This window comes from Podarcis tiliguerta, assembly GCF_965153285.1.
Source record: "Podarcis tiliguerta genome assembly, chromosome: 16".
Lineage (NCBI taxonomy): Eukaryota > Metazoa > Chordata > Lepidosauria > Squamata > Lacertidae > Podarcis > Podarcis tiliguerta.
In genome coordinates this window covers 31,018,479-31,046,477 of record NC_139549.1, presented here as the reverse complement: position 1 = coordinate 31,046,477, position 27,999 = coordinate 31,018,479, and the positions used below count along the sequence as shown (strand labels likewise).

The 27,999-nt window shown below is 46.9% G+C and overlaps 1 protein-coding gene across 1 annotated transcript in view; it reads left to right on the top strand.

Moving 5' to 3' along the window:
• TXNRD2 (thioredoxin reductase 2) overlaps window positions 1-27,555 on the top strand; it is a 69,663-nt gene extending 42,108 nt beyond the window's left edge. Inside the window, exons 12-18 of the mRNA XM_083418328.1 lie at window positions 1,889-2,025; window positions 7,584-7,679; window positions 10,770-10,862; window positions 11,223-11,294; window positions 14,419-14,516; window positions 19,966-20,184; window positions 27,126-27,555. Of these exons, the coding sequence (XP_083274454.1) occupies window positions 1,889-2,025; window positions 7,584-7,679; window positions 10,770-10,862; window positions 11,223-11,294; window positions 14,419-14,516; window positions 19,966-20,089 (620 nt within the window). The 3' untranslated portion in view covers window positions 20,090-20,184; window positions 27,126-27,555. The remainder of the gene's footprint in view (window positions 1-1,888; window positions 2,026-7,583; window positions 7,680-10,769; window positions 10,863-11,222; window positions 11,295-14,418; window positions 14,517-19,965; window positions 20,185-27,125) is intronic.
• Window positions 27,556-27,999: the final 444 nt, after the last annotated feature.

Below are 27,999 nucleotides of genomic sequence, written 5' to 3'. Positions count from 1 at the left end.
TGACAGACTCTAGGGTTGTGCGCCCATCTCACTTAAGAGGCCGGGGGCCAGCGATGTCCGCAGACACTTCCGGGTCACGTGGCCAGCGTGACAAAGCTGCATCTGGCGAGCCAGCGCAGCACACGGAAATGCTGTTTACCTTCCCGCCAGTAAGCGGTCCCTATTTATCTACTTGCACCCGGGGGTGCTTTCGAACTGCTAGGTTGGCAGGCGCTGGGACAGAGCAATGGGAGCGCACCCCGCTGCGGGGATTCGAACCGCCAACCTTTCGATCGGCAAGTCCTAGGCACTGAGGCTTTTACCCACAGCGCCACCCGCGTCCCTATAACCCTACCCCCCTCCAAATAATAATGAATGCACAATAAAAAGAACATCTGGATAGGCCCATAGAACCAAAATACCAATGGATCTTAGTTTAGGGTTCAAGGCAGTTCCTCCTTAAGGTTCAGCCAAAATCTGTCCACCTGTAACTTAAGGGGTTTCTAGGATAACAGTGGCCTGGTTGGGGGGGGGGGGACGAATCTCTGTCACGTGATAAGAGGAAAAGCCTCTTGAGTCCAAGGAGATGTTTGGACCTCATTAAAAATCCCCGACAAGAGAACCGGCTGGCAAATTCCAAGCTGTTCCCCCCACCCTACCCCCGGCACGTCCCCTTGGGAAGGATTGAATCCGCAAAGCTGGAAGAAAATGAACAGCTGGGATTCGTCCTTGTAGAAATCAGTCAAGGCCTTTGCTTTTCGCATTAATGAGCTGGCTAAATTGGTCTGTGTCTGCCCCAAAACTGCACAGACCTTTCTCAAAACAATCTGGAGAGCTTTGTGCAGAAGGCGACAGGGGCAGGGGGGAGTTGATTCGTAAGTTGGCAACAGTTGATCAAGGCATCCTCTGCGGGGGGGTGCAGGATCCCAGCGGAGTCTTGGAAACTCTGGTACCTATTTATCTACTTGCACTGGTGTTTTTTTGAACTGCTAGATTGGCAGGAGTTGGGAGAGAGCAACGGAAGCTCACTCCGTCGTGGGGATTCGAACCGGCAACCTTCCGATCAGCAAGCCCAAGAGGCTCAGTGGCTTAGACCACAGCACCACCCGCGTCTCTGCTTCTGAGTACCAGTCGATGGGAACCACAGGAGGGGAGAGTGTTGTTGTTTAGTCGTTTAGTCGTGTCCGGCTCTTCATGACCCCATGGACCAGAGCACGCCAGGCACTTCTGTCTTCCACTGCCTCTCGCAGTTTGGTCAAACTCATGTTGGTAGCTTCGAGAACACTGTCCAACCATCTCGTCCTCTTCTCCTTGTGCCCTCCATCTTTCCCAGCATCAGGGTCTTTTCCAGGGAGTCTTCTCTTCTCCTGAGGTGGCCAAAGTATTGGAGCCTCAGCTTCAGGATCTGTCCTTCCAGTGAGCACTCAGGGCTGATTTCCTTCAGAATGGATAGGTTTGATCTTCTTGCAGTCCATGGGACTCTCAAGAGTCTCCTCCAGCACCATAATTCAAAAGCATCAATTCTTCGGCGATCAGCCTTCTTTATGGTCCAGCTCTCACTTCCATACATCACTACTGGGAAAACCATAGCTTTAACTTTACGGACCTTTGTTGGCAAAGTGATGTCTCTGCTTTTTAAGATGCTGTCTAGGAGGGGAGACTACAATTGCACTAAGGTCCTGCTTACAACTTTCCCACGGGCATATAATTGAAATAGGATTCTGGACTAAATGGGCCACTGGCCTGATCTAGGAGGCTCTTGCTATGTCCTTACATTGTTGGGGATTTTTAAATTTATTTTGGTAAGAATTAAAACTGCTAAAATCTTTTTTAAATGTTTCTATTAATTTTTATTGTTTTCTAAAAAACAAACAAACCTGTATGCACTCTCTTGCTCTTTCTTTCCCAGGCCGAGCCCCTGACACCCAAACTCTCAACTTGGAGATGGCTGGAGTGAAAACAAATCCCGTGACGGGGAAAATCATTGTTGATGCAAGAGAAACCACTTCTGTTCCTCACATTTATGCAATTGGAGACATAACAGAGGTAGACGTCTACATAAACTCCTTGACAATGACAGGAAAACTTACTTTGTTCTTGATTAATAACCGCTGCCCATTTGTCGTCAAGCCTATATCAGCGTGTTAAAGCCTCGCTTTTCATTTTCATTTGGAGTGTTTATGCCAGCAACACAGAACAGTAATTTCCTCCACGCAGAACACCTCTGCATTAGAGATTATTACTGATGCTTATCAGGTGAAAAGCATTATGTGGCAACAGCTGGCAAGAAGGCTTTGTTATCTCTCCTATATCAATTCTGCCTCTGAAATAAATAGGTTTTGCTGCCCGTGGAAGGCCAAAAAACAAAACAAAAGGAGTACAGCTTTTTTTAAAAAAAGGCTGAAGGTGTTAGTAATTTGACTGCGAAATCAAACTGATTGACAATTAAGTTCACACGGTTTTTGCAAAAACACTTCTTACTTGCTCTCTCTCTCTCTCTGAAAGAAATGCATCTTGCTGGCAGCAACTCACAACTTCTAACCATTCTTGCAAGAGAGGCAAAACGTTTTGGGGCAGAGAAAGTTTCCCCTCCATCTCTATTATCACTAGAACCTCAGGGCACCCAGAAAAGCCGAATGCCGGAAGATTCAGTACGGACAAAAAAAGAAGTAGGTTCACCACACAGCCCCTAGTTAAACTACAGAATTTGCTCCCACAAAATTTAATAATGGCCACCAACTGGAATGACGTGTATATATATAATTAAATTTCCTAATTTACATTTCAAAATACGCATTTACACAACCTTAAATCAAAGACTTCCCTTCTTCTCTTTCCGTGGTTCATTTTACATACCATTCATCCCTGCGTATTTTACATGAACTGAACCATTCAATAATCCATTGTTGCATCCATCAAAACTTATTTACATTGTTGAATCTATCTTAGTGCTACCAGCGTTTTTAAATAAACATAATTTTCACCCATATATTCAGTGAACATTTTCCAGTCTTCTTTAAACATACATTCTTCTTGTTCTCTTATTCTAAAAGTTAAGTCTGCAAGCTGCGCAGATTCCATCAGTTTAAGCGGCCATTCTTCTTTGGTCGGGACCTCGCTCGTTTTCCATTTTGAGGCTAACAAAACAGGGGCTGCAGTAGTAGCATACACAAATAACCTTTTTTTGGCACCTGGGAATTTCCCTCTGAATTATTCCCAACAAAAAGGACTCTGGTTGTTGTTTTTTTGGAAAGGTACTTTTAAACATTTTTTCCCCAATTCATTATATATTATTTCCCAATATTCTTTTACCCTTTTACAAGTCCTCCATCAGGAATGACTTTTAAAGGGGAACAGACAAATTCGTGGAGGAGAAAGCTAGAGGTCAGCAAACTTTTTCAGCCGGGGGCCTGTCCACTGTCCCTCACACCTTGTGGGGGGCTGGACTATATTTTGGCAGGGGAAATGAACGAATTCCTATGCCCCACAAATAACCCAGAGATGCATTTTAAATAAAAGCACACATTCTACTCATGTAAAAACATGCTGATTCCTGGACCGTCCGCAGGCTGGATTTAGAAGGTGATTGGGCCGGATCCGGCCCTCCACCCATGTATTAGTGCCTCCTAACCCAAACAGCTACGTTCTGCCTCCACTGTCGGAGGAGGTAACGCTCCTCAATATCCCTTGGTTTCAAGAGCAGGAAGTGAGGGTATTCTTTATTTATTTGTGGCATTTATATTATCCCACCTTTCTTGCAAGGAATGTGCGGCGGTGAACATGCTTCTCCACATTGTACCCTCACGCAGTGGCATAGCGTGGGGGGTGCAGGGGGGGGCCGGCCGCACCGGGCGCAACATCTGGGGGTTAGGGTTAGGGGGCGCAAATCCACGGGTTAGGGGGCGCAAATTACTTGCCTTGCCCCGGGTGCTGACAACCCACGCTACGCCACTGCCCTCACGCCTTGTGAGGTAGAAGTTAGGCAGAGCCTGAGTGACTGGCCTAAGGCCACTCAGCAAAGTTGGCCACCTAGGCCCTAGTCCAGCACCCTCAACCGCCACACCACACCATTTATTGGTGCCCTCGGGTGCTGTGTACGGGCTTCCCATTGTAGCACCTGGTTTACCCCCGTGAAAACAGGATGGTGGACTAGATGGGCCCTGGCCTGATCTGGCAGGCTCTTAGAGGCCTAAACGGTCTCAGCCCAGAATACCTGAAGGAGCGTCTCCACCCCCATCATTCAGCCCGGACACTGAGGTCCAGCTCCGAGGGCCTTCTGGCAGTTCCCTCACTGTGAGAAGCGAAGTTACAGGGATCCAGGCAGAGGGCCTTCTCAGTAGTGGCACCTGTACTGTGGAATGCCCTCCCATCAGATGTCAAGGAAATAAACAACTGTCTGACTTTTAGAATAATAATAATAATAATAATAATAATAATAATAATAATAATAATAATTTTTATTTATATCCCGCCCTCCCCAGCCGAAGCTGGGCTCAGGGCGGCTAACAACAATAAAATAGTACAACATTCTAAAATCATTTCACTATAAAATTAATTCAAATCAAATTGATGGCAACCATTAAGCTAAAGTTCTGTGAAGATTGCCAAAGGAGGGAGTCAGGCTGTGCCCTGACCAAAGGCCTGGTGGAACAGCTCTGTCTTACAGGCCCTGCGGAAAGATGTCAGGTCCCGCAGGGCCCTAGTCTCTTGTGACAGAGCGTTCCACCAGATCGGAGCCACAGCCGAAAAAGCCGTGGCTCTGGTTGAGGCAAGCCTAACCTCTCTGTGGCCTGGGACCTTCAAGATGTTTTTGTTTGAAGACCGTAAGTTCCTCTGTGGACATACCAGGAGAGGCGGTCCCGTAGTTACGAGGTTCCTAGAAGACATCTGAAGGCAGCCCTGTTTAGGGACGTTTTTAATGTGTGACATTTTAATGTATTTTTAATCTTTGTTGCAAGCCTCCCAGAGTGGCTGGGGAAACCCAGCCAGATGGGCAGGGTACAAATAACAAATTATTATTATTATTAGAATCATAGAATTGTAGAATTGGGACCCCGGGGCTCCTCTAGTCCAATGCAGGAATCTCAGCTTGATCATCCATGATGGATGGCCAGCCAACGACTGCTTAAAAACCTCCATAAGAAGGAGGGTCCACCAGCTGTCAGGGGAGTCTGTCAAACAGCTCTTTCTGTCAAAAATGTTATTCTTGATGTTTAGTCGGAATCACCATTCTTGTAACTTGAATTCATTGCTTTGGGTCCTAGAAATTTTATTTTATTTTTATTTTTTTAATATAATTTTTATTTCTTTTCCATTTAATATTATGCATTCACATCATCTTTATCCACTATACCGCCTTGGCTCTTAGAGCCTATCAACTTCCTTCCCTCCCGCCTCATGGCTTTCAGAATTCACCTTTTATATCATCGCAATTTATACGTTTTCCAATTCTAATTACACTCATTACAGAATATTTCGAAAATTTAAATAAATATAGAAGGGGAGAAAATTTCTCATTAGAAGTCTTCAGACAACCCTGCTGGTGGCGTGAATTGCTTACAATGATCTTTCAGATATCGTATGAATTTACTCCAGTCTTTTTGGAATACTTGATCTTGCTGGTTTGGGATTTTTCATGTCTGCTTCGCCAGTTCTGCAAAGTCCATCATCTTCATCTGCCACTCTTCTTCCGTTGGTACAGTGGTGCCTCGCAAGACGAAATTAATTCGTTCCGCGAGTTTTTTCGTTGAGCGAGTTTTTTCGTCTTGCGAAGCACCACTGCATTTTAACACTAACAACGGCGGGGAGGGGCGGGGAGAAGCAGGACAGCTGCCGCAGCCGGTACCTCAGACTCACCCGCGCCTTGTGGCCACCGTGCGACACGGCTGCTGGAGGGTGGCGGGGCTCAGGAGCGCGACTCTGGCTGCAACGCTGGCTGCTGGCAGCAGCGGCTCTCTGAGGGGAGCGCGCGAGGGGGGTGGGCAGCGGCGCGAGGCAGCCAGAAGGTTGGCCATCAGCCGGAAGGTCGGAGGAGCCGTCAGCCGGAAGGTGGGAGGGAACCAGAGGAGCGGGGAAGCGAGCGTGCGTGCAGTGGCCGTCGCCATGACACGAGAGGCAGGGCCGTTTCGTCTAGCGAAGCAAGCCCTTAGGAAAATCCGTCTTGCGAAGCACCTCAGAAAACGAAAAACCCTTTCGTCTAGCGAGTTTTTCGTCTTCCGAGGCATTCGTCTTGCGGGGTACCACTGTACTTCTTGTTGTTTCCATTTTTGGGCTAAAATAATTCTTGCCGCAGTTGTTGCATACATAAACAGGCTTTTATCTTCCCTTGATATCTCTTCACCCCCTATACCCAAGAGAAAGGCTTCCGGTTTTTTAACAAAAGTATTTTTAAAACACCTTCTTTAACTCATAATATACCATTTCCCAGAAAGCCTTTACGGGTCCTAGAATTTTTATTGCCGATAATCTAACATAGTCCCACGCAGGGCTGCAAAGCGAGCGTTGGTGTCGACTTGTTTACTCAGGGAAGTCTTAAGCCATTGTTTTTTCATACGCACAGAGGGGAAAAAAATACCCTGCGCTTATGTCTGCAGGGATGTTTTAGTAATTAGCTTGGGTGTTCCTCATGCTTTTTTTTAAAGGAATGCATGCCAGAGGCTTTCCTCCCCCACCCTCCAGGTTTTATCTCTTTCTCTGATCTCTGGAACGCCAAAATAACATCTGTATTTCCTGCCACAGAAATGATTGGCAGCTGCATTTCAGGCGGTTTGCGGGGGGGGGGGGGAGAGGGAAACGGCAACGTTGACAAATCACATTGACAGACGATCTTGAAAGCCGAAACGTTAGTTCGGAAAAAGAGATAACACGTACATTTGCCTAAACCTTGGGATTAATCCCAAACTGCAATTTGGGACTTGCTTCCGTTCTTTTTAATTATCATTAAATGTATAACAAACAAGGCGAAGAGATTATATGAGTTTTTGATCTGCTGTTTATGACTTATCTTGAGGTGTTGCCGTATTGCCTCTTTTGTACAGTGGTACCTCGGGTTACACACGCTTCAGGTTACATACGCTTCAGGTTACAGACTCCACTAACCCAGAAATAGTGCTTTAGGTTAAGAACTTTGCTTCAGAATGAGAACAGAAATCGTGCTCCGGCGGCAGCAGGAGGCCCCATTAGTTAGTGGTGCTTCAGGTTAAGAACAGTTTCAGGTTAAGAACGGACCTCCGGAACGAATTAAGTACTTAACCCGAGGTACCACTGTACAATTCTTCCAATGTTTTTCTTTATATCTTTGGTCTCCTTACCTTATACCTGATCGTTCTCAATTGTATCCCACCACACTTTTGTTGATTTTTGGAAATATTCTGTTAGTCATGTTTGTTATCTCTCTCTCTCTCTCTCTCTCTCTCTCTCTCTCTCTCTCTCTCTCACACACACACACACACAATGGCAATGGAGCCCAGCTAAGAGCTGCCAGAATTGAGTTCTGTTGAGTTCTGACTGAATAGATAGATAGATAACATAACTTAGTCCGGGTCATGAGTTCAAGTCTTGCACTGACATTTTGGACCTCTCCTAATTCTGTTGTCTTGTCTTAGGGTCGCCCCGAGCTAACGCCTACGGCCATTGCTGCAGGGAAGCTGGTTTCTCAGAGGCTATTTGGCCAGTCGGCAGAACTCATGGATTACGACAACGTGAGTAGTTTTTTTTTCTTCCCTGGGGGTTCGAAAATGAATGATTTGTTGCAAAGCAATCACATACCTCTGGGCATGAATAAGTGTTTCGTTGTGGTTGTTATTTAACATCTGTAGTACAGTGGTACCTCAGTTTTTGGACATCTCGGAAGCCGAATGTTTCAGTTTTCAAACGCCGAAAACTCGGAAGTAAATGCTTCCGTTTTCAAATGCACCTCAGAAGTCAAACGGCTTCTGCTGCATGTATCTGTTGTTTTCCACAATTTTCTCTATTGAATTTGCAGACTGCCCTATGCGCCTCGGTTTTTGAACTTTTCGGAAGTCAGGCAGTCTTCTGGAACAGATTACGTTCAAAACCCAAGGTACCACTGTATTAAAGGTAAAGGGACCCCTGACCGTTAGGTCCAGTCACAGACGACTCTGGGGTTGTGGCGCTCCTCTCATTTTACTGGCCGAAGGAGCTGACATTTGTCCGCAGACAGTTTTTCCGGGTCATGTGGCCAGCATGACCAAGCTGCTTGTGACGAACCAGAGCAGCGCACGGAAATGCCGTTTACCTTCCCACCAGAGCGCTGTCTATTTACTTGCATTTTGACGTGCTTTCAAACTGCTAGGTTGGCAGGAGCAGGGACCGAGCAACGGGAGCTCACCCCGTCGCGGGAATTCAAACCACAGCCTTCTGATCGGCAAGCCCCAGGCTCTGTGGTTTAGACCATAGCACCGCCCTGCGCCAGTGTATCCGTATTAATTAATTAATTAACCACTGTATTAGTATTAATTAAATCGATATACCCCTTAGTTGCCAACATGGCATCAAAGCAGTTTACAAATTGTAAAACATGGATAATTCAAGTAAACAACAAAACAATGCTGGGGCCGTGGGGGATCAACGACTTGTTCGTATTATTTCTGTAGCAGAGTCCTTGTCTATAGCATCCTAGAATCACGTAATCAGCACGAAAGGGGAGCTTTTTGGCCAATGAGAATAAGCCTTCTTGCTCTGTGTGTTGATGGAAGCCAATCAGAGTGCAAAAAGGCAAGTCAGCCACTGAGGATTGGCTCCCGGGGTCACTCTGGAGAAGGGGTGAGGGAAGAACACCGAGACCGTGTTTTTATATACATATCTAATTTTTTTATTAACATAACAAATTATCAAAACAAATCATATTATCAAAACAAATCATCATATTATCTATCTACTATGTTAACAATCAAGGGACGGGTGGTGCTGTGGGCTAAAGCCTCAGCACCTAGGGCTTGCCGATCGAAAGGTCGGCGGTTCGAATCCCCGCGGCGGGGTGCGCTCCCGCTGTTCGGTCCCAGCGCCTGCCAACCTAGCAGTTCGAAAGCACCCCTGGGTGCGAGTAGATAAATAGGGACCGCTTACTAGCGGGAAGGTAAACGGCGTTTCCGTGTGCGGCTCTGGCTCGCCAGAGCAGCGTTGTCACGCTGGCCACGTGACCCGGAATTGTCTTTGGACAGCGCTGGCCCCCGGCCTCTTGAGTGAGATGGGCGCACAACCCTAGAGTCTGGCAAGACTGGCCCGTACGGGCAGGGGTACCTTTACCTTTATGTTAACAATCAAAAATTTGTGTATGTTTATTCAAAATCTGCCAAGGAGTCCAATTCATTTTGTTGTCTTTTTAAGTAATGTGTGAAAAGTTCCCGTTCTTCTTTAAAGTCCTTATCTCACAATTTGTATGTCAATTTAGCCAGTTCTACGTAGTTCAAAAATTTCTCTTGCCACTGTTCTTTTGTCGGGGTTTCCTCATTCTTCCATCCCAACACCAAGAAGGAGCTGATCTAGGGGAAAGGCAATATATGGAGGATCTGCAATGATCATTGCAATATATCCCTAATTATAACTTGTATAATTATAAAGTTATTGTATAATCTGAGGGGGGTGGGATAAATGGCTGTGAGTCGCTCTGGTTGTCACTATTATGAAGGGGATCCTGCATCAACCCCTCCTAGTGGTGCAGCAATGAAACCGCTAGAACATTTGTGAAGCTAAGCAGGGTCCGGTATGGTTTGAAATTGGATGGGGGACCGCACGTTGAGATTCCTGCATTGTTGGGGGTTGGCCTAGATGGCTTTTCCCACTACACTACTACTGTGTGTCATTCAGTTTTGGGGGATAGGGGGAAGCATGGGGCTCTTGTGTATTGGCTTGAGAGTAACAGGATGGCCGCGAAGAATTGGAAGAAACAAGATTTACCAACTATCGAAGAATGGCAGATGAAGATGATGGACTATATGGAACTTGCCGAACTGACCGGGAGACTCCGAGACCAGAGAGAAGAGACGGTGGAAGAAGATTGGAAGAAGTTTAAGGAATATTTGAAAAAATATGTTAATATTTAAACCTTAGAATAGCTTTGGAAGTGGATATAGGCTGTAGGGTTAGAAGTAGAAGATAGGGGATATTAAAATAGTATTATATGTAAGTGGTAAAATGTGAAGTTATTTTAAGTGTGATTAAAAAAAAAAAGATGGTTAGAAATTAGGATATATGTAAACTGCTAAAGATGAAGTAAAATGAAAATCAGATAGGTGGGACTTAAAAGGTAAAGGTAAAGGTACCCCTGCCCGTACGGGCCAGTCTTGCCAGACTCTAGGGTTGTGCGCTCATCTCACTCTATAGGCCGGGGGCCAGCGCTGTCCGGAGACACTTCTGGGTCACGTGGCCAGTGTGACATCGCTGCTCTGGCGAGCCAGAGCCGCACACGGAAACACCGTTTACCTTCCTGCTAGTAAGCGGTCCCTACTTGCACCCGGGGGTGCTTTCGAACTGCTAGGTTGGCAGGCGCTGGGACCGAACAACAGGAGCGCACCCCGCCGCGGGGATTTGAACCGCAGACCTTTCGATCGGCAAGCCCTAGGTGCTGAGGCTTTTACCCACAGCGCCACCCGCGTCCCCACAGGTGGGACTTGGGGAAGCCCATTTAACAATGTTTAGAAAAAGAAGGATATGACAAGAATTTATTCGTTTTGTTTGTCTTTTCTGTTTGTTTGTTTTTTATTTGTGTTATAAAATGAATAAACAATTTTGAGGGGGAGAGAGTAACAGGATGGCCTTCTATTGCCTAGGTGCCTACCACTGTCTTCACCCCCCTGGAGTATGGCTGTGTAGGACTCTCGGAAGAAGAAGCTGCAGGGCGGTTTGGAGCAGATCATATAGAGGTATGCTGGGCTCCTGACAGGCATGGCTGCTGGCCACCAGTGCTGTGGAGCCAGCTTGCTCTGCCACTGTGTGTCAGGGACCGTGCTGAGGAGGGCTGCACTGAGGAAGAATGGTGGGAACCACCCCTCCTCCTGATCCTGAATTTTCCCAGGAGCAGGAGGACAGTATAGATTAGGAACAGTGGTTTGCAGAGGGGCCTAGTTCAGAAGGCAGAAGCTGGGAAATACTGGATGGGGAGCAGCTAGCAGAAGAATCACTAGAAGAGAGAGATTTCTCTTATCAGAAATGATAAAAATGTAAAACGAAGCAATGATGTAAGGCAGGCTCTGATTGCATCTTCCGATATTCCTTTCTGTTAGGTGTACCATGCGTTTTATAAGCCGTTGGAATTTACCGTGGCCGAAAGAGATGCAGCTCAATGTTACATCAAAGTAAGTCCGTGTTCCTGGCGTTTGACCTCCACTTCCAGCACGGAGGCTCTGCATCCTTGGCTTTGCTGGAAAGATGGTGGGGACAAAGGTGGCTCGTAGTATGTGTGTTTGTTGTAATTTCGTCGTTTAGTCGTGTCCGACTCTTTGTGACCCCAGGGACCAGAGCACGCCAGGCACTCCTGTCTTGCACTGCCTCCCGCAGTTTGGTCAAACTCATGCTAGTAGCTTCGAGAGCACTGTCGAACCATGTCGTCCTCTGTCTTCCCCTTCTCCTTCTGCCCTCCATCTTTCCCAACACCAGGGTCTTTTCCAGGGAGTCTTCTCTTCTCACGAGGTGGCCAAAGTATTGGAGCCTCAGCTTCAGGATCTGTCCTTCCAGGGAGCACTCAGGGCTGATTTCCTTAAGAATGGAGAGGTTTGATCTTCTTGCAGTCCATGGCCCTTGCTATAATCACTTACCTGGGGAGGCTGGCATGGGCCAAATGCACTGTCGGAGCCTATCCAGCCTCCTTGCTGCTGCGTTTGCACTGCACCAACCTCCTCGTATGCCGGGAAGCTGCCATAGCAGTTCTGCCCTACCTGATGATTTGCTTCTGCATAGAGGTAGGGTGTCAAAAAAACTGCCACCCCTGTCTTCCCAGTGCCAGGGTGTCCTGCTCTTGTCCAGGCTCACATTTGCCTCTGCTGTTGGCAGCCCCCCCCCCCCCAGGTTGTGTATGTTTTGTGGCATTTTATGCATTGTTACTTGCCATTATTTTTATAGTTCTTCATTGCAATTGTTAAGCGTAAACTACTTAATTATTATTTGCTGGTATTTAATTTTACTGTTTACTATTATATTCCAATGGATTGTTGAATACAGTGGTAGCTTGGTTCTCAAACTTAATCCGTTCTGAAAGTCCTTTCCAAAACCAAAGTGTTCCGAAACCAAGGCGCGCTTTCCCATAGAAAGTAATGCAAAACGGATTAATCCGTTCCAGACTTTTAAAAACAACTCCTAAAACAGCAATTTAACATGAATTTTACTATCTAACGAGACCGTTGATCCATAAAATAAAAGCGATAATCAATGTACTGTACTATAAAATAAAACAGTATTGTAGATGATAAAAAATAAAATTGCTTTTTTTTCTTACCTGCACTGATGATAGTTATCGTTTGGATGGGGGGCTTTTATCCATTTCCGCATTCAGTAGCTAAACTGGGTTCCACACAATCACAAAAACAAATTAACCAAAAAAGCCTCAAAGACAAAAACACAAAATAAATAGCAAAAACAAAAGCGCCTAACTTAATCTGTTCCAGAAGTCCGGTTGACTTCCGAAATTTTCGAAAACCAAGGCGCAGCTTCTGATTAGTGCAGGCGCCCCTGAAACAATAGCCAATGTTTGGCTTCCGAAAAACGTTCGAAAACCAGAACACTTACTTCCGGGTTTTCAGTGTTTGGAAACCAAGGCATTTGAGTACCAAGGTGTTTGAGAACCAAGGTATTGCTTTATTTGCTACAAGTTGTTTATTTTAAAGTTATCTCTTTATTATGACTTTTTTTTGTATCGAATCAGATTGTTTTTGGGCGTTGTGCCCTTTGCTGTCTGTTTTGTTGTTTCTTAAGCTTGCAAACCGCCTTGTGCATCGTATTGTAGAAAGGCGTATACAAATTAAAAGGGAAATGAAAATGTCTGAAATCCTGGAGAACTACTGGCTGCCAGTGCAGGCAGCACTGAGTTAGATGGACGAATAGTCCTCCTCCAAATAAGGCAGTGTCCTATATTTTAAGCAAAAGGTGTAGTTTGGTGGTAGAGGAGATGCTTTGCATGCAGAATGCTCCCAGATTGGAAAGGACTTTCTCTGCCCATAGAATCGTAGAGTTGGAAGAGACCACAAGGCCATCGAGTCCAACCCCCTGCCAAGCAGGAAACACCATCAGAGCACTCCTGACATATGGTTGTCAAGCCTCTGCTTAAAGACCTCCAAAGAAGGAGACTCCACCACACTCCTTGGCAGCAAATCCCACTGTCGAACAGCTCTTACTGTCAGGAAGTTCTTCCTAATGTTTAGGTGGAATCTTCTTTCTTGTAGTTTGGATCCATTGCTCCGTGTCCGCTTCTCTGGAGCAGCAGAAAACAACCTTTCTCCCTCCTCTATATGACATCCTTTTATATATTTGAACATGGCTATCATATCACCCCTTAACCTCCTCTTCTCCAGGCTAAACATGCCCAGCTCCCTTAGCCGTTCCTCATAAGGCATCGTTTCCAGGCCTTTGACCATTTTGGTTGCCCTCCTCTGGACACGTTCCAGTTTGTCAGTGTCCTTCTTGAACTGTGGTGCCCAGAACTGGACACAGTACTCCAGGTGAGGTCTGACCAGAGCAGAATACAGTGGCACTATTACTTCCCTTGATCTAGATGCTATACTCCTATTGATGCAGCCCAGAATTGCATTGGCTTTTTTAGCTGCCGCGTCACACTGTTGGCTCATGTCAAGTTTGTGGTCAACCAAGACTCCTAGATCCTTTTCACATGTACTGCTCTCAAGCCAGGTGTCACCCATCTTGTATTTGTGCCTCTCATTTTTTTTGCCCAAGTGCAATACTTTACATTTCTCCCTGTTAAAGTTCATCTTGTTTGTTTTGGCCCAGTTCTCTAATCTGTCAAGGTCGTTTTGAAGTGTGATCCTGTCCTCTGGGGTGTTAGCCACCCCATAAACCCTGGAGACCCACTGCCAGTCAGAGCAGACTAGGGCTAGGTGGATGAACAGTCTCACCTGTCCCACTCTCGGTTCCTGGCATCTCCAGGCAGGCCTGTGGGTGTCCCCTGCCTGAAACCATGGAGAAGTTGCTGCCAGTCAGTGTGTGCAACACTGCGCTAGATGGACCGATGGTCTGAAGCGCTAGATAGTCAGCTATCCTCTGATAGTGACAGAGCATCCACCTTGCAGAAGGCCCCAGATTCAGTCCCTGGTGTCTCCCAGTCAGGCTGGGAAGGTCCCTTGTCTGAAACCCTGGCGAAGGCACTGCCAGCCAGTGCAGACAGAACTGAGCTCCATGGGCCAGTGTTCAGCAGAAGGCAGTTTCTTGTGTCTTCTTCTGACAGTCTCCTGCTGCTCCCCGTTTTGCTTTCAGATGGTGTGCTTACGCCAGCAAGAACAGCGAATCCTCGGCCTTCATTTCATTGGCCCAAACGCCGGCGAAGTTATTCAAGGATTTGCCCTTGGAATCAAGTAAGTGGAATCGAGAATTCTGCACTCCACCCCATCCGCCCCCTTCCTAGAGTTTTCCGAAAGCCTTCTCTTTTAAGTCACCCTAAGATTATGAAAGATAGCGGTTTAGCTTTTGGCAGGGCTAAAAAAAGAGCCCATGTTTCCATTTACTTTTATGTCTCGTTTCCTAGATTTTCGGGTTTTTTTTAAAAAAATTGCCCTTCTTTATTAATAAAATGTTGGGCTTAGTGACGGATGTACCAGATTTCTTGCATTTATGTTTATGAAGTATGTTTCTTGGCAAACCGTACAGCCCTCCTCCAAGAAAAAATCCATTTTGCTACGCAGCTGTTAACTCTTCAAAGTGCAGCAAAGGCAAAAGCTTTATGTTTTCAGGATAATAAATGATCGCTGAAATATGCAGAAGCCTTTCTTTTAAAAGAGATTGGGGGGGGGATCTAAAAGCTTTTTTTGATTATGTTTCATGGGGAGCCTTGCAGGAGGAATCATCAAAGCTTTGGAGAGAATGGTCATATTTTCTTTTAAAGTCTGCACCGTGGCAGGGGGGGGGGGTAAAGGTAAAGGGATCCCTGATCATTAGGTCCAGTCGTGGCCGACTCTGGGGTTGTGGTGGTCATTTTGCTTTATTGGCCGAGGGACCCGGCGTACAGCTTCCGGGTCATGTGGCCAGCATGACTTAAGCCACTTCTGGTGAATCAGAGCAGTGCACGGAAACGCCGTTTACCTTCCCGCTGGAGAGGTACCTATTGATCTACTTGCACTTTGACATGCTTTCAAACTGCTAGGTTGGCAGGAGCAGGGACCGAGCAACGGGAGCTCACCCCGTCGCGGGGATTCGAACTGCCGACCTTCTGATTGGCAAGTCCTAGGCTCTGTGGTTTAACCCACAGCGCCACCCACGTCCACAGTGGGGGTGGGGTGTTGGTTTCACTAAACCAGAGGTGTGGAACCTGCAGCCCTCCAGATGTTGTTCAACTTCCAGCAGGTCCAATAGGCAGAGTTGGTGAGGATTGCAGTTTGGCATTTTGGTGTCCCACCTCCAAGAAAGTGTGGGGTTACCTAGCAGGGTGCTAAGAGACAAGGATGCAGCAGTAGGGCACTGTCAGTATAAACGATTATCAGGCTGGATCAGATTCATCAGTTTTGTTGCATTAATTAAACTAAATAGTTCTGGATTTTGAATAAGCGTGCAATTAATTGTTACTGTTTTGAATTCGATCTTGTTAGTGGTTCATGCAAGCCCTATTCTGAATAATGCTTTTTATAGGGTTAGGGGGCACAGGGAATGAGGGTGGCGCTGTGGTCTAAACCACTGAACCTCTTGGGCTTGCTGATCAGCAGGTTGGTGGTTCGAATCCCCGCAATGGAGGGAGCTCCTGTTGCTCTGTCCCAACTCCTGCCAACCTAGCAGTGCGAAAGCATACCAGTGCAAGTAGATAAATAGGTACCGCTGCGGCGGGAAGGTAAACAGCGTTTCCGTGCACTCTGGTTTCCATCATGGTGTCCCATTGCACCAGAAGCGGTTTAGTCCTGCTGGCCACAAGACCTGGAAAGCTGTCTGTGGACAAATGCCGGCTTCCTCAGCCTGAAAGCAGGATGAGTGCCACAACCTCATAGTAGCCTTTGACTGGACTTAACTGTCCAGGGATCCTTTACCTTTTACCTTAGGGGGCACAGGAGGTGAGTTTATGGAACCAAGCGTCCTGTAGCCCAAAATAGCTGGAGAGTCACTGATCACAGGCTGGGATAGCGGAGGAGTTTGGTTGGCGCTTCTCGAAAACAGTACTCAGACTGAAACATGTGCCTTCAGAATTCACACGTCTCCAAATGTCGCGATTCGTTTCTCTGTCCAAAATACCCTATGAAAGGAATATATATTTGGAGGAAAGCATACCTCAAAATATACCCCCGAAAAACTTACGTTAACAGTTCCTTAAAATGAAATAAAAACTGAATTGTCGCATCTTTTAATGTCATTAAAGTGCAATCTTGTACATACTTTCCTGGGAGTCTGTCCCACTGAGTAGACGTTGCATTGTAAGAAGTGGCTTTAAAATAAAATAAAAGCAACTTTTAAACTTTGCAGATTTGCTCTACCCACCCTCCGAGTTTCTCAAATTCAGCCTCCCCCAACCAGATGGAGACTCCATCTCCCATAAGCACCGGCCACCATGGCCAATCATCAGGGAGTTGCAGTTCACCACATCTGGAGTGAACTCCAAGTTAGGAGAGGCTGATCTAATTAAACTGTTGCTAAAAGAGGACCGTGGTGCTCTTTGCGGACAGTGGGGGCAGACGCTCCTGGAGATAAGCAATTTTGGTAAATTTCCATTCCGGAGAAACTTTGATCTTCAAAAAATCCCAGGGCTGGTTGGGTGCTTTTGCAACATTGAGGAAATCTCCCTGTGCCTAAGGCCAGGTTTGTTTTCCTTGTCGCTGCTGCTCTCTAGTGTCTGAAAGGAGTAAGGTCTAAAAAAGGAAGCTGAGTTTCTGCATGGGATGAGAGCAGTGCTGGATTTATGTATAACCGGGACAAGCTATAGCTTAGGGCCCCACTCTCTGGGGGCCCCCCAAAAAATGTAACGGAAAAAAACCTAGATGTACATTTCCAATATATAAGATAAAAAACAACTAAAATAAAACCTACATACAGCAACAATGTTTTGTGTTGCGTTGGCTCATATGATGTAAGGAATGCCAGCCTGCTCCCTAAAATATCACTGGTTTGCTCATTTCAATATACAGTGGTGCCTCGCAAGACGAAAAGAATCCGTTCAGTGAGTCTCTTCGTCTAGCGGTTTTTTCGTCTTGCGAAGCAAGCCCATTAGCGGATTAGCGCTATTAGCGGTTTAGCGGCTATTAAAGGCTTAAGGGATTAGTGGATTAGCTGCTAAAAGGCTATTAGCAGCTTAGTGACTTAGAAAAAGGCGTTGGGGAGCGAAAAAAACCCCCCAGGAATCGCAAGACATTTTCGTCTTGCGAAGCAAGCCCATAGAGAAATTCGTCCTGCGAAGCACCTCCAAAACGGAAAACCCTTTCGTCTAGCGGGTTTTCCGTCTTGCGAGGCATTCGTCTTGCGGGGCACCACTGTATAGGGTGCCTACATTCTGCATAGACTTTGCATTCTGCATGGACTTTTCAACAATTACTTTGATAAAACGCGTATTTTGTTATGTACAAATGGCTTTAGGTACCTATTAGATTCATAAATTACCATATAGCATATATTCAACACAAAAAACAGTGACAATTTGTTGTTGACAGCTGGACATATAAAGGGCCCCATTACCTTCAGTAGCTTAGGGCCTCATCAGACCTAAATCTGGTCCTGGATGATAGGAAATGAAGATTTGTTTCCTCTGTTTTGCAAAGGATCTGCTTTAACAAGGCAAGTTATTGCAGATTGTGTGTTGTGGAGAGTACAGTGGTACCTCGAGTTAATTACTTAATTCATTCTTGAGGTCCGTTCTTAACCTGAAACTGTTCTTAACCTGAAGCACCACTTTGGCTAATGGGGCCTCCTGCTGCTGCTGCACCGCCGGAGCACAATTTCTGTTCTCATCCTGAAGCACTATTTCTGGGTTAGCGGAGTCTGTAACCTGAAGTGTATGTAACCTGAAGCGTATGTAACCCGAGGTGCCACTGTAGTTACACTTTGCTTTGAGGGGAATTCACCTAAGACCCAGTGTGGATGAGTGAGGGCTGGACTCAGGTCTAAAAATGGTCCGAATCATGGAATCGTAGCGTTGGAAGGGACCCTGAGGGTCATCCAATCCAACCCCCTGCAATGCTGGAATATGCAGCTGTCCCATACAGGGATCAAACCTGCAACCCTGGCATTATCAACACCATGCTCTAACCAACTGAGCTATCCAGGCCCACTCAGTTTAACCGCTTCCTCAGGCTAGTCCAGTGGTCTGCAACCCGCGGCTCCGGAGCCGCATGTGGCTCTTTTACACCTTTGTCGTGGCTCCGGGGCAGATACGAGCGAGGGGAGGAGGCGCATTGTGCGCCCCGGCACTCCCCACTGTGGCGGGCGCTGTACTGGCTGTGACGTCGCATGGGGGCGGTGCGTTAGTCACGCACCGTCCCGACGTCACCTTCCCGCCCGCCCGCTACATTGTAAGGGGCATGTACGCTGGTCACTGCATTGAAAGGGGACATGTACGCTGGTCACTGTTTTGAAGGGGAGTGAAGAACACACACACAAAAAAAGGTAACTTGTTAATTTAACGTTTATTTCTATGAGGAGGAGTAATTCTGAGGGGTCAAACAAAGAAATAATAAAAAAGTGACAAAAAAGTTATTTTTATAATGACGAGTTTTGCGGCTCCCAGTTTTTTTCCTTTGGAAACGGGTCCAAGTGGCTCTTTTTGTCTTAAAGGCTGCAGACCCCTGGGCTAGTTCATAACCTGTGGGCCAGCATCATTGGGAGAGATATCATGCTGACACAGGAGCAGATCTTCCAAAGTTAGGGCCCTTTCGCGAGGCCTTTCTCTTCCACAGTCAACTGGACATGGAATTTAAATCTCCATTTCTGCGGTCACAGTTGCCCCATGCATTCAGACCACCGATATACCACTGTTAACAGCTGTGGCTTCCCCCAAAGCATTCTGGGAGCTGTCGTTGGTTCAATGTGGCAAGAGTTCTTAGGAGACACGGAGCTACAGTTCCCAGCATTCTCCGGGGGACGTGGTAGAGCAGTGCTTTAAAATGTATTGTATGGATGTCAGTAAACCACTGTGTTTCCCCATAGCAACCCCACAACCAGCACAGTCCCATTCAGCTCAATGGGACTTGATTCCTAGAAAGCGTGCATAAGGTTGCAACCTTGAAATGGATTTTGGTGCCTCTTAATAATAATAACTTAAAGTTGCTGCTGATCCTCTGCTCCTGACCCTTTAAAATACAGTGGTACCTCGGGTTACAGATGCTTCAGGTTACAGACTCCGCTAACCCAGAAATATTACCTTGGGTTAAGAACTTTGCTTCAGGATGAGAACAGAAATCGTGCTCCGGCAGCAGCAGGAGGCCCCATTAGCTAAAGTGGTGCTTCAGGTTAAGAGCAGTTTCAGGTTAAGAACGGACCTCCGGAACGAATTAAGTTCTTAACCAGAGGCACCACTGTAGCTGCTTCTTGTTCACTCAACCTTTGACATTACTGAATCCTCCCTTTACTAAGCCATTTCCTTGCCTGTGGAACCTTTAAAAAAAAAATCCCCCCTTTGCAGCCCGAACAGTTCCTTGCATACTTGTTTGTTTCATTCTTGGAGTTGCAGTAAAAGAAGAAATAAACACGAGCGATCAGTTGCTCTGGCTCATTAAAGCCCCTCCTGCCCAAGCAGGGATAAATTACTGGTTTAAAGGCTGATTCAATAATCCTGTAGCAGGAAAGATTCAATAGGGCTTTGGCTGTCCACACAGTTTTATCCCTTTCCCTTCTTTGTAGATGTGGCGCTACCTATTCCCAAATGGCGAAGACGGTTGGGATCCACCCGACCTCTGCAGAGGAAGTTGCCAAACTGCACATCACCAAGCGGTCAGGGGCCGATCCTACCGTCACCGGCTGCTGAGGTTAGCTGCCATCCCTGGGTAGCAACCGAAAGAGCACCCGGCGTCAGGAATCTGAAGAAAAGGAGAGAACAGCTGGAAGATTGAGATATGGCAGGTCGGTTGCTTTAGCCTTCTTTTGCCAGCCTTCAGCCTAGTCTCACTTGGGTCCAAGGAGAACGTGTTTCGGGATGCTTAAACTGTGGAACTCCCTGCCACATGGAATGGTGAATGCCACTAGCTTAGACAGCAGTGAAACCGGGTGGGGGGGTGACCTTTCTCAGCCCAAAGGCCACATTCCCTTCTGAGCAAGTGACACGCCCGCTGTTGGGCGAGGCATTGCAGGGGGTTGGACTAGATGACCCTTGGGACCCAACTTTACAACTCTATGATTCTGTGAAATGTTTCCGTAAGCGCAGTAGGCTAGCTTTTGCGCACAGTAGACAGCTTTATTCTCCATCCAGACAAGCAAAAGGCCTTGTTCCATTGACACATTCCAGTCGGACACAAACAGTGAGGGGTGTGACTTGCTGGGGAGAGTTATTATTATTATTATTATTATTATTATTTGAATTTATATACCGCCCTATATCCCGAGGTCTCAGGGCAGTTCACATAAAAGATCACAATATATAAAATCAAAGTAAAAACAATAACCCAATAACACGCCCCGCCCCCCAAAAAAGAACCACATTTTAAAGAGGTACAGGGTGTTGATCAGGTCAACCAAAGGCCTGATTAAAAAGGAACATTTTTGCCTGGCACCTGGCAGTATAATGAAGGCGTCAGGCAAACTTCCCTGGGGAGAGCATTCCACAGACAGGGAGCCACTGCAGAGAAGGCCCTGTTCATGTGTTGCCACCCTCTGGATCTCTCGAGTCCTGCGAGCCAGCTCCAAGGCCCCAGCACTGCTTTGAAAGAATAGGAGACAAATGGATGGAGGGCGAGGCTGCTAGACATGATGCCTGTGTGCTAATCCAGGTGACAGGATCGAGCCAGCAGTAAACCACACTGGGCAAGATGGAGTTAACTCTTTATTAGCAAAAACAGGATGTGCAGTGTCAGGCCTAATGAGTGCAGCACCTATCTCTTTTTTTATAATAATATTTATTAGTGGTTTTATAGTTACAGAAGAAAAAAGAGAAAATATGAAAGGGGAAAAAAACAATACAAAAATTAACAAACAATACATCAAAAATAGAAAGAAAAAACAATACATCAAGACAAGAAGAAAAAACAAAAACATTTAAAAACACATCCAATTTCCATATCTTTATCTTTCATTTACCTGTTTCCTCGACTTCCTCACACCTCCCTTTTTTGTATTCTAGTTCAACTAGCTAATTCAGCAAATCCTTTCCCTCTTTCTCAATTTTTTGTTCTATAATTTATCTTAACACAATCTAAATTTTCCACTTTAGCCCATTAACAATCAGTTTTTGCTTAAATCTTTATAACATTTCTGCTAAAACCTTATAACTTCATTTCAGTATTCTTCTAACATTCATTAATTTTACAGTATTTCTGTAAATATACTTTAAATTTTTTCCAATCTTCTTCCATCGACTCTTCTCCCTGGTCTCGGATTCTGCCTGTCATTTCTGCCATTTCCATGTAGTCCATCAGAGTGCAGCACCTATCTCTGCCAGCTCTTGCCTCTGTGACACAGTTGCTGAGATCGAGAGTCCCAGCCTCTCCACAGCTGCCTAAATCCTCTCCTCTCCAGGGTTTTCCCTAAGCAATCTGAGGCTGCGCCAGCATGAAGCTAGCCTCTCCTCCGCCCTCTGCATGCCTCTCCTGATTCTGGGAGACCAGGGGGAAAGAGTTTGTCACTCCTATCTCATGGCAGGGCAGAGCCTCAAAAAAAGACGTGCTCCCCTAATTCCCCACATCCCAAGCATGTTTACACCCCTGTCTCAGCGACCCCTGTTGTAAGGAGCTCGTTCTACACTCGAGTAGGACCCTGGCAGAGACACATGCCCGGCTGGCATGTTCTCTCCCTCCTGGTCTTTCGTTCGGGAGCTTCAAAAGCTTTCTTCAGCCCGAACATCACTGCGACCAATACCAACCGACAGCGGCACACTTAGGGATCCACAGAGTTTGCGCATCATGCGTAATGGATCTCAGCAACTCAGCATTTGGGCTAATGACTTTATTTACATATAGACATACACAGAGCCTGGGACGCGGGTGGCGCTGTGGGTTAAACCACAGAGCCTAGGACTTGCTGATCAGAAGATTGGCGGTTTGAATCCCCGCGACGGGGTGAGCTTCCGTTGCTCGGTCCCTGCTCCTGCCAACCTAGCAGTTAGAAAGCACGTCAAAGTGCAAGTAGATAAATAGGTACCTCTCCAGCGGGAAGGTAAACAGCATTTCTGTGTGCTGCTCTGGTTCACCAGAAGCAGCTTAGTCATGCTGGCCACATGACCCGGAAGCTGTACGCCGTCTCCCTTGGCCAATAAAGCGAGATGAGCGCCGCAACCCCAGAGTCGGTCACGACTGGACCTAATGGTCAGGGGTCCCTTTACCTTTATACACGGAGCACTGCAACATGGCTCCCTTTCTCTCTAGCATCGGACAGCAAAGAGAAAAAGAACAAAGGACAATAGTCCCACTTCACGGAACACAATACCACAAACATCCTGTCTCCGTCACTTCCCACTCTGTGGAGTCAAAATATGCACCGTCATGTGAAAGACAACAATCCCATGACTGCAATCATGGAGCAGGAATTCTAACACCCCCTGCATGTTTACACCCCTGTCTCAGCGACGTCTACGCTGGCCTGGCCATGCCCACAGAATGGAAGATGGCAGGATCTGCAAGGACGTGACCTACGGGGAGCTGGCTCCTGGGACCAGGCCTGTTGGCAGACCGGCTCTGTGTTACAAAAATGTCTGCAAACATGACATGAAGGCTGGCAACATCGACCCCGCCATGTGGGAACCCCTTGCAGATGACCATAGATAGTCAGGTTGTATCCAGAGCAGGAATGGCTGCTGGGAGGAGCGCAGAGAGAAGAAATAATAATAATAATATAATTTTATTATTTATACCCCGCCCATCTGGCTGGGCTTCCCCAGCCACTCTGGGCGGCTTCTGAAAAAATATTAAAATACTATAATACATCAAACATTAAAAGCTTCCCTAAAGAGGGCTGCCTTCAGATGTCTTCTAAAAGTCTGGTAGTTGTTTATTTCCTTGATATCTGGTGGGAGGGCATTCCACAGGGAAGGCGCCACTACCAAGAAGGCCCTCTGCCTGGTTCCCTGTAGCTTTGCTTCTCGCAGTGAAGGAACAGCCAGAAGGCCCTCGGAGCTGGACCTCAGTGTTCGGGCAGAACGATGGGGGTGGAGACGCTCCTTCAGATATACTGGACCAAGGCTGTTTAGGGTTCTAAAGGTCAGCACCAACACTTTGAATTGTGCTCGGAAACGTACTGGGAGCCAATGTCGGTCTTTCAAGAAAAGCTATTGAGCATCTGAAGCAGCGCAGCCAGACGCCATCATCTGCCCCAGTTGCAGCAAAACATGTCTCTCCCATATCGGACTCTACAGCCGCAGCAAACTGTCCAGTGGTTTGACCTCAACCCCGAAGGCGCACTCGGATGCCAACAATTTTTGGTCATGCTTGCTGTGGGCAGTTGGAATCCGAGAACATTTGGAGGGTAATATCTTTCCCGTTCCTGTTGTAAATATTACTGAGCTTAGATGGCTCAGTGGCCTGATTCTGTGCCAGACAGCTTCTACGTCCCTATTTCTAGGCCTGAAAAATCTTAAATGAACTCGGCAGCTCAAGGTTACTGCTGGTGGAGCTCGGCTGCCTTTTATGAAACGCGACCCCTTTTCATTTTCATTTTTTTTAGCATGGCATAATTTTAATTCCATTGATAAGGAAGCCTTTGTTCTCTCAGAGGGGTTGTGAAAGGGAGGGCGGAGCAGCCTTCTGCTAAAATCAAGGCTTCGTGGCTGGGATCTAAAGAGCAGATAGGGTAAAGTAAACATCCTCATTTTGCTCTGCGAGTTCCCGCTGCGGAAGAGGCAAGCCGTAGAATCAGGAAATGAAACTTCGGCCGGCTCCGTTGCTCTTTTGCTCGCCGCATCCTGGTTTCTGCGTGGGGGCTGCGTCTCATCAAGCCGAATATTGCATCCTGTGTGCCGAGAGCAGTTGCGTTCTCTAATTTGGATCCAGAACAACACCATCCGTGCACAAAACAGGGAGGTATCTCCAGGCTTGGGGGAGCCACAAAGTTAGCAGGTAGAGCAATCCCCACATTCGGGACTTTTTAATTCTGCGAGTCGGAAGTGGCGGGATAGGCATTTATACAATCATGCATGTTGTGGAAGCAAGTGGCTAGAGAAAGGTTTCTCTCCTTCTCACTGGAGTTTGTGAACATCCAGCAAAGGCGAATGTTGGAAGATCCAAGCTAGATAACAGAAAGTACTTCTTCATGCAGTGCGTAGGTCGACTCTGGAACTCACTGCCACTGGAGGCAGGAATGGCCACCAATTTAGATGGATTTTAAAAGAAGATTAGACAAATCCATAAAGGAAAAGGCTATCAACGGCTACTAATTATGATGGTTATGCTCTGCCTCCTTGGTCAGAGGCAATAATGCCTCTGAGTATCAGTTGCCCAAAAGCACAGGCAGAGAGTACTGTTGTGCTCAGGTCCTGTTGAGATTTCCCACACATCTGGGCAACCACTGTGAGACCAGGATGCTAGACTGGGTGGCCCCTGGCCTGACGCAGCAGGTTATTCTTACGTTCTCATGCAGATGTCCCGAAAGACTCTTCAGAGAAAAGGAGATTAAGGAGAAGAAACCACTTAAGAAGTGGCCTAATCGATCAGGCCAGAGGCCTATCCCTAACCCTAGAATTGTAGAGTTGGAAAGGACCCCGAGACTCATCTAGTCCAGCTGCTTGCAATGAGTGGATCCTGCCCACAGCTGTCCAACATCCTGTTCTCCAGTATACCTGAAGGAGCGTCTCCACCCTCATTGTTCAGCCAGACACTGAGGTCCTCCTCCAAAGGTCTTCTGCTAGTTCCCTCACTGCGAGAAGTGAAACTCCAGGGAACCAGGCAGAGGGCCTTCTCGGTGGTGGTGCCCTCCCTGAGGGACACCCTCCCTTCAGATGTCAAGGAGATAAACAACTACAGTGGTACCTCTGGTTGCGAACGGGATCTGTTCCAGAGGCCCATTTGCAACATGAAAAGAGCGCAACCTGAAGCGCACTATCTGCGCAGGTGCATGGCACGATTTGGCTCTTGTGCACATGTGTGAAGCGCAATTTAGCGCTTCTGCACATGTGGCAAAACCAGGAAGTAACCCTTTCCAGTACTTCCAGGTCGCTGTGGGACGTAACCTGAAAGAACGTAACATGAAGCAAACGTAACATGAGGTATGACTGTATCTGACTTTTACAAGACATCTGAAGGCAGTCCTGTATCAGGAAGTTTTTAATCTTTGGTGTTTTACTGTGCTTAATGTTTTAATTTGTTGGAAGCTGCCGAGAATGGCTGGGGCAGACCAGGCAGATGGGGGGAACAACAACAACAATGATTGCAGGTCCTACTTATTCCTTAAGCAAAACGGCCCTTCTAAATTTTTTCCTCATTCCTTTCCTCATTCCTTTCTTATTCCTGTCTTGGCCAGGAGGGGGAGATGCTCCCTAACATGAATCAAGGCAGATGCCTAGTTGGTCGGTTTGTCTGCTTAGCAGAAAGTAATTAACTGGACCGTGATAGCAAAATCCAAATCTAAATTTTTTAAAAAGCCCTCTTGCTTGCCTTTCTGCAAAGGCAACCCTTGCCAGCGATTGGATCCGAAGATCCGGCTGCCGACTTCCAGCGGGAGCCCTAACCCTGTCTACTCGGAAGTCAATCCTATTGAACTCAATGGGGCTTACTCCCAATTACACAGGATTCTCCCACGAGGGCTGTAGCTCAGTGGCAGAGCCCCTGCTTTGCTTGCAGAAAGTCCCAGGCAGGGGAAAGACCCTGGAGGGCTGCTGCCAGTCAGTGTCAGCAATACTGACCTAGATGCACCAATGGTCTGACTCAATACAGTGCAAATTCATTTGTACTCCACTGGAGTACAAAACCTCCATTGCACCAAATTCAGGTCATGTGCAGTTACAGCCTTGTGCAACCAGCCTGCTTCCCATAAAAAAGACGAGACTTTCTTGCCATAAGGAAAAAGATGGGAAGATGCCCTGGAAAACAGTGGGGTGAGACTTGCTTTGACGCAACACCGCCTTAATTTCCTGGCAAGCAAATCAGGACAAACGCTCAATAAACAGGTAATCTGGAAGCTCCTAAATGCGATATTAAAATGATAAGTCGGGCATTTGTTTCCCAGTAGCACCAGTCTGAAGCTTCACCTCTTCTGGTTTGGTTTGGTTTGGTTTTGGGAGGATGGCACAGAACGCCTCGTTGCTGCAGCGTGGCCTCAGCATTCCTGGTTCTTCCTGCCCTGCCCTGTATTTCAGCCTGTGATGAAGAGACCTTTTGCATTATTTTAGCTAAAGATTCCACCCTGTTCCAAGACATTTTGGCACCGGACGTGCATAATAAAATGGTTTCCCCCTTCCCCGCTAAGGGAGAAAGGGTGAGTGAAGATCTGTGTCAGAAACAAGGGGGAATAAAGATCTACACTGGGATCGGCTGCCCCTTGGATTGTGACGCCTGAGGCAGTCGCCTCACCTTGCCTCATGGGTGGGCCAGCCCCATCCAGTTGTTTGTATACTTGTGGGCCTTGGGGATAAATCGATTTCCCTCTTCTGTCGTGAGACCACCAAAGGACGCATTGCTGCAGCCAAACCGGAGGGGCGGGGGAACTATACAGAGTTACACACAGGGTACAAAGCTAATCCTCACCATCTCTATCCAAATCTCCTTCCTTTAATTGATCCCTTTATGTTGCAAGTCTTTTATTTCTGTTGTTTTAGCATCGTGATACTGCGGCCTCCTGGAGGGCTTCTCAGAAACCGAACTCGAATCTTCGATGTTGTTGTTTGTCAGCTATTTCCCCCCTCTTTTTTTCTTTTCTTTCCATAGGCGTCAATCTGGATTTATGCTGACGGGATGGAACGGACGGCAAAGCAGGACGGATGGAAACGAAAAGGGATTTGCTCCTTTCCTGACGGATTGTGCCTCGTGCTCTCCAGGGATGGCCTCGTTGTAACAATATCGGCCAGGCTAACGTTGACTTGAATGGCCTGATGGATGATTCGGATTATTTCCTGTGTGTGTGCGGAGCTGAAAAATGTGTGTGTGAGTTCGCCAAACAAATAAATGCAGTCTGGCCAGCTGCCCCCCACCCCTTTTCCCGGATGCCAGTTAATGACAGCTTGTGTATTAAACCACACATTGGACTGCACAAGTCTTGATGATCTGCTGGGACCCTCTTCAACACAACAGATCCCGTTATATTTATGGTGCATATACTTATAGAAAAATAAACATACTCCCTTACCCGCCAAGCAAATGTGGTTAATATCTGTAGTGCCATTTTCTACTCTACTATCTTGGATGTAATCTGGTTTTTCCTCTAAGTCAGGCATCCCCAAACTCGGCCCGCCAGCTGTTTGGGGACTACAACTCCCATCATCCCTAGCTAACAGGACCAGCGGTCTGGGGTGATGGGAATTGTAGTCCCAAAACATCTGGAGGGCTGGGTTTGGGGGTGCGTGCTTTAAGTAGATGTTGCTTCCATCATTCTGCCTTAATTTTTTTTTCAGAGGGGTGGTAAAATGAAGGGTGTGGCCTGGCATTTGACCCCAAAGTTGAAGAAATGGGCAGAAAGACATTGGGTGGCTTTAGAAGAAAATTAGGCACCTCCATGGAAGATCAGGCTATCAGAGACTGCTAGCCACAACAGCATCTCTGTCCAAGACCCCTTGATCCTTTTCATGTGTTCCATCTTATATTT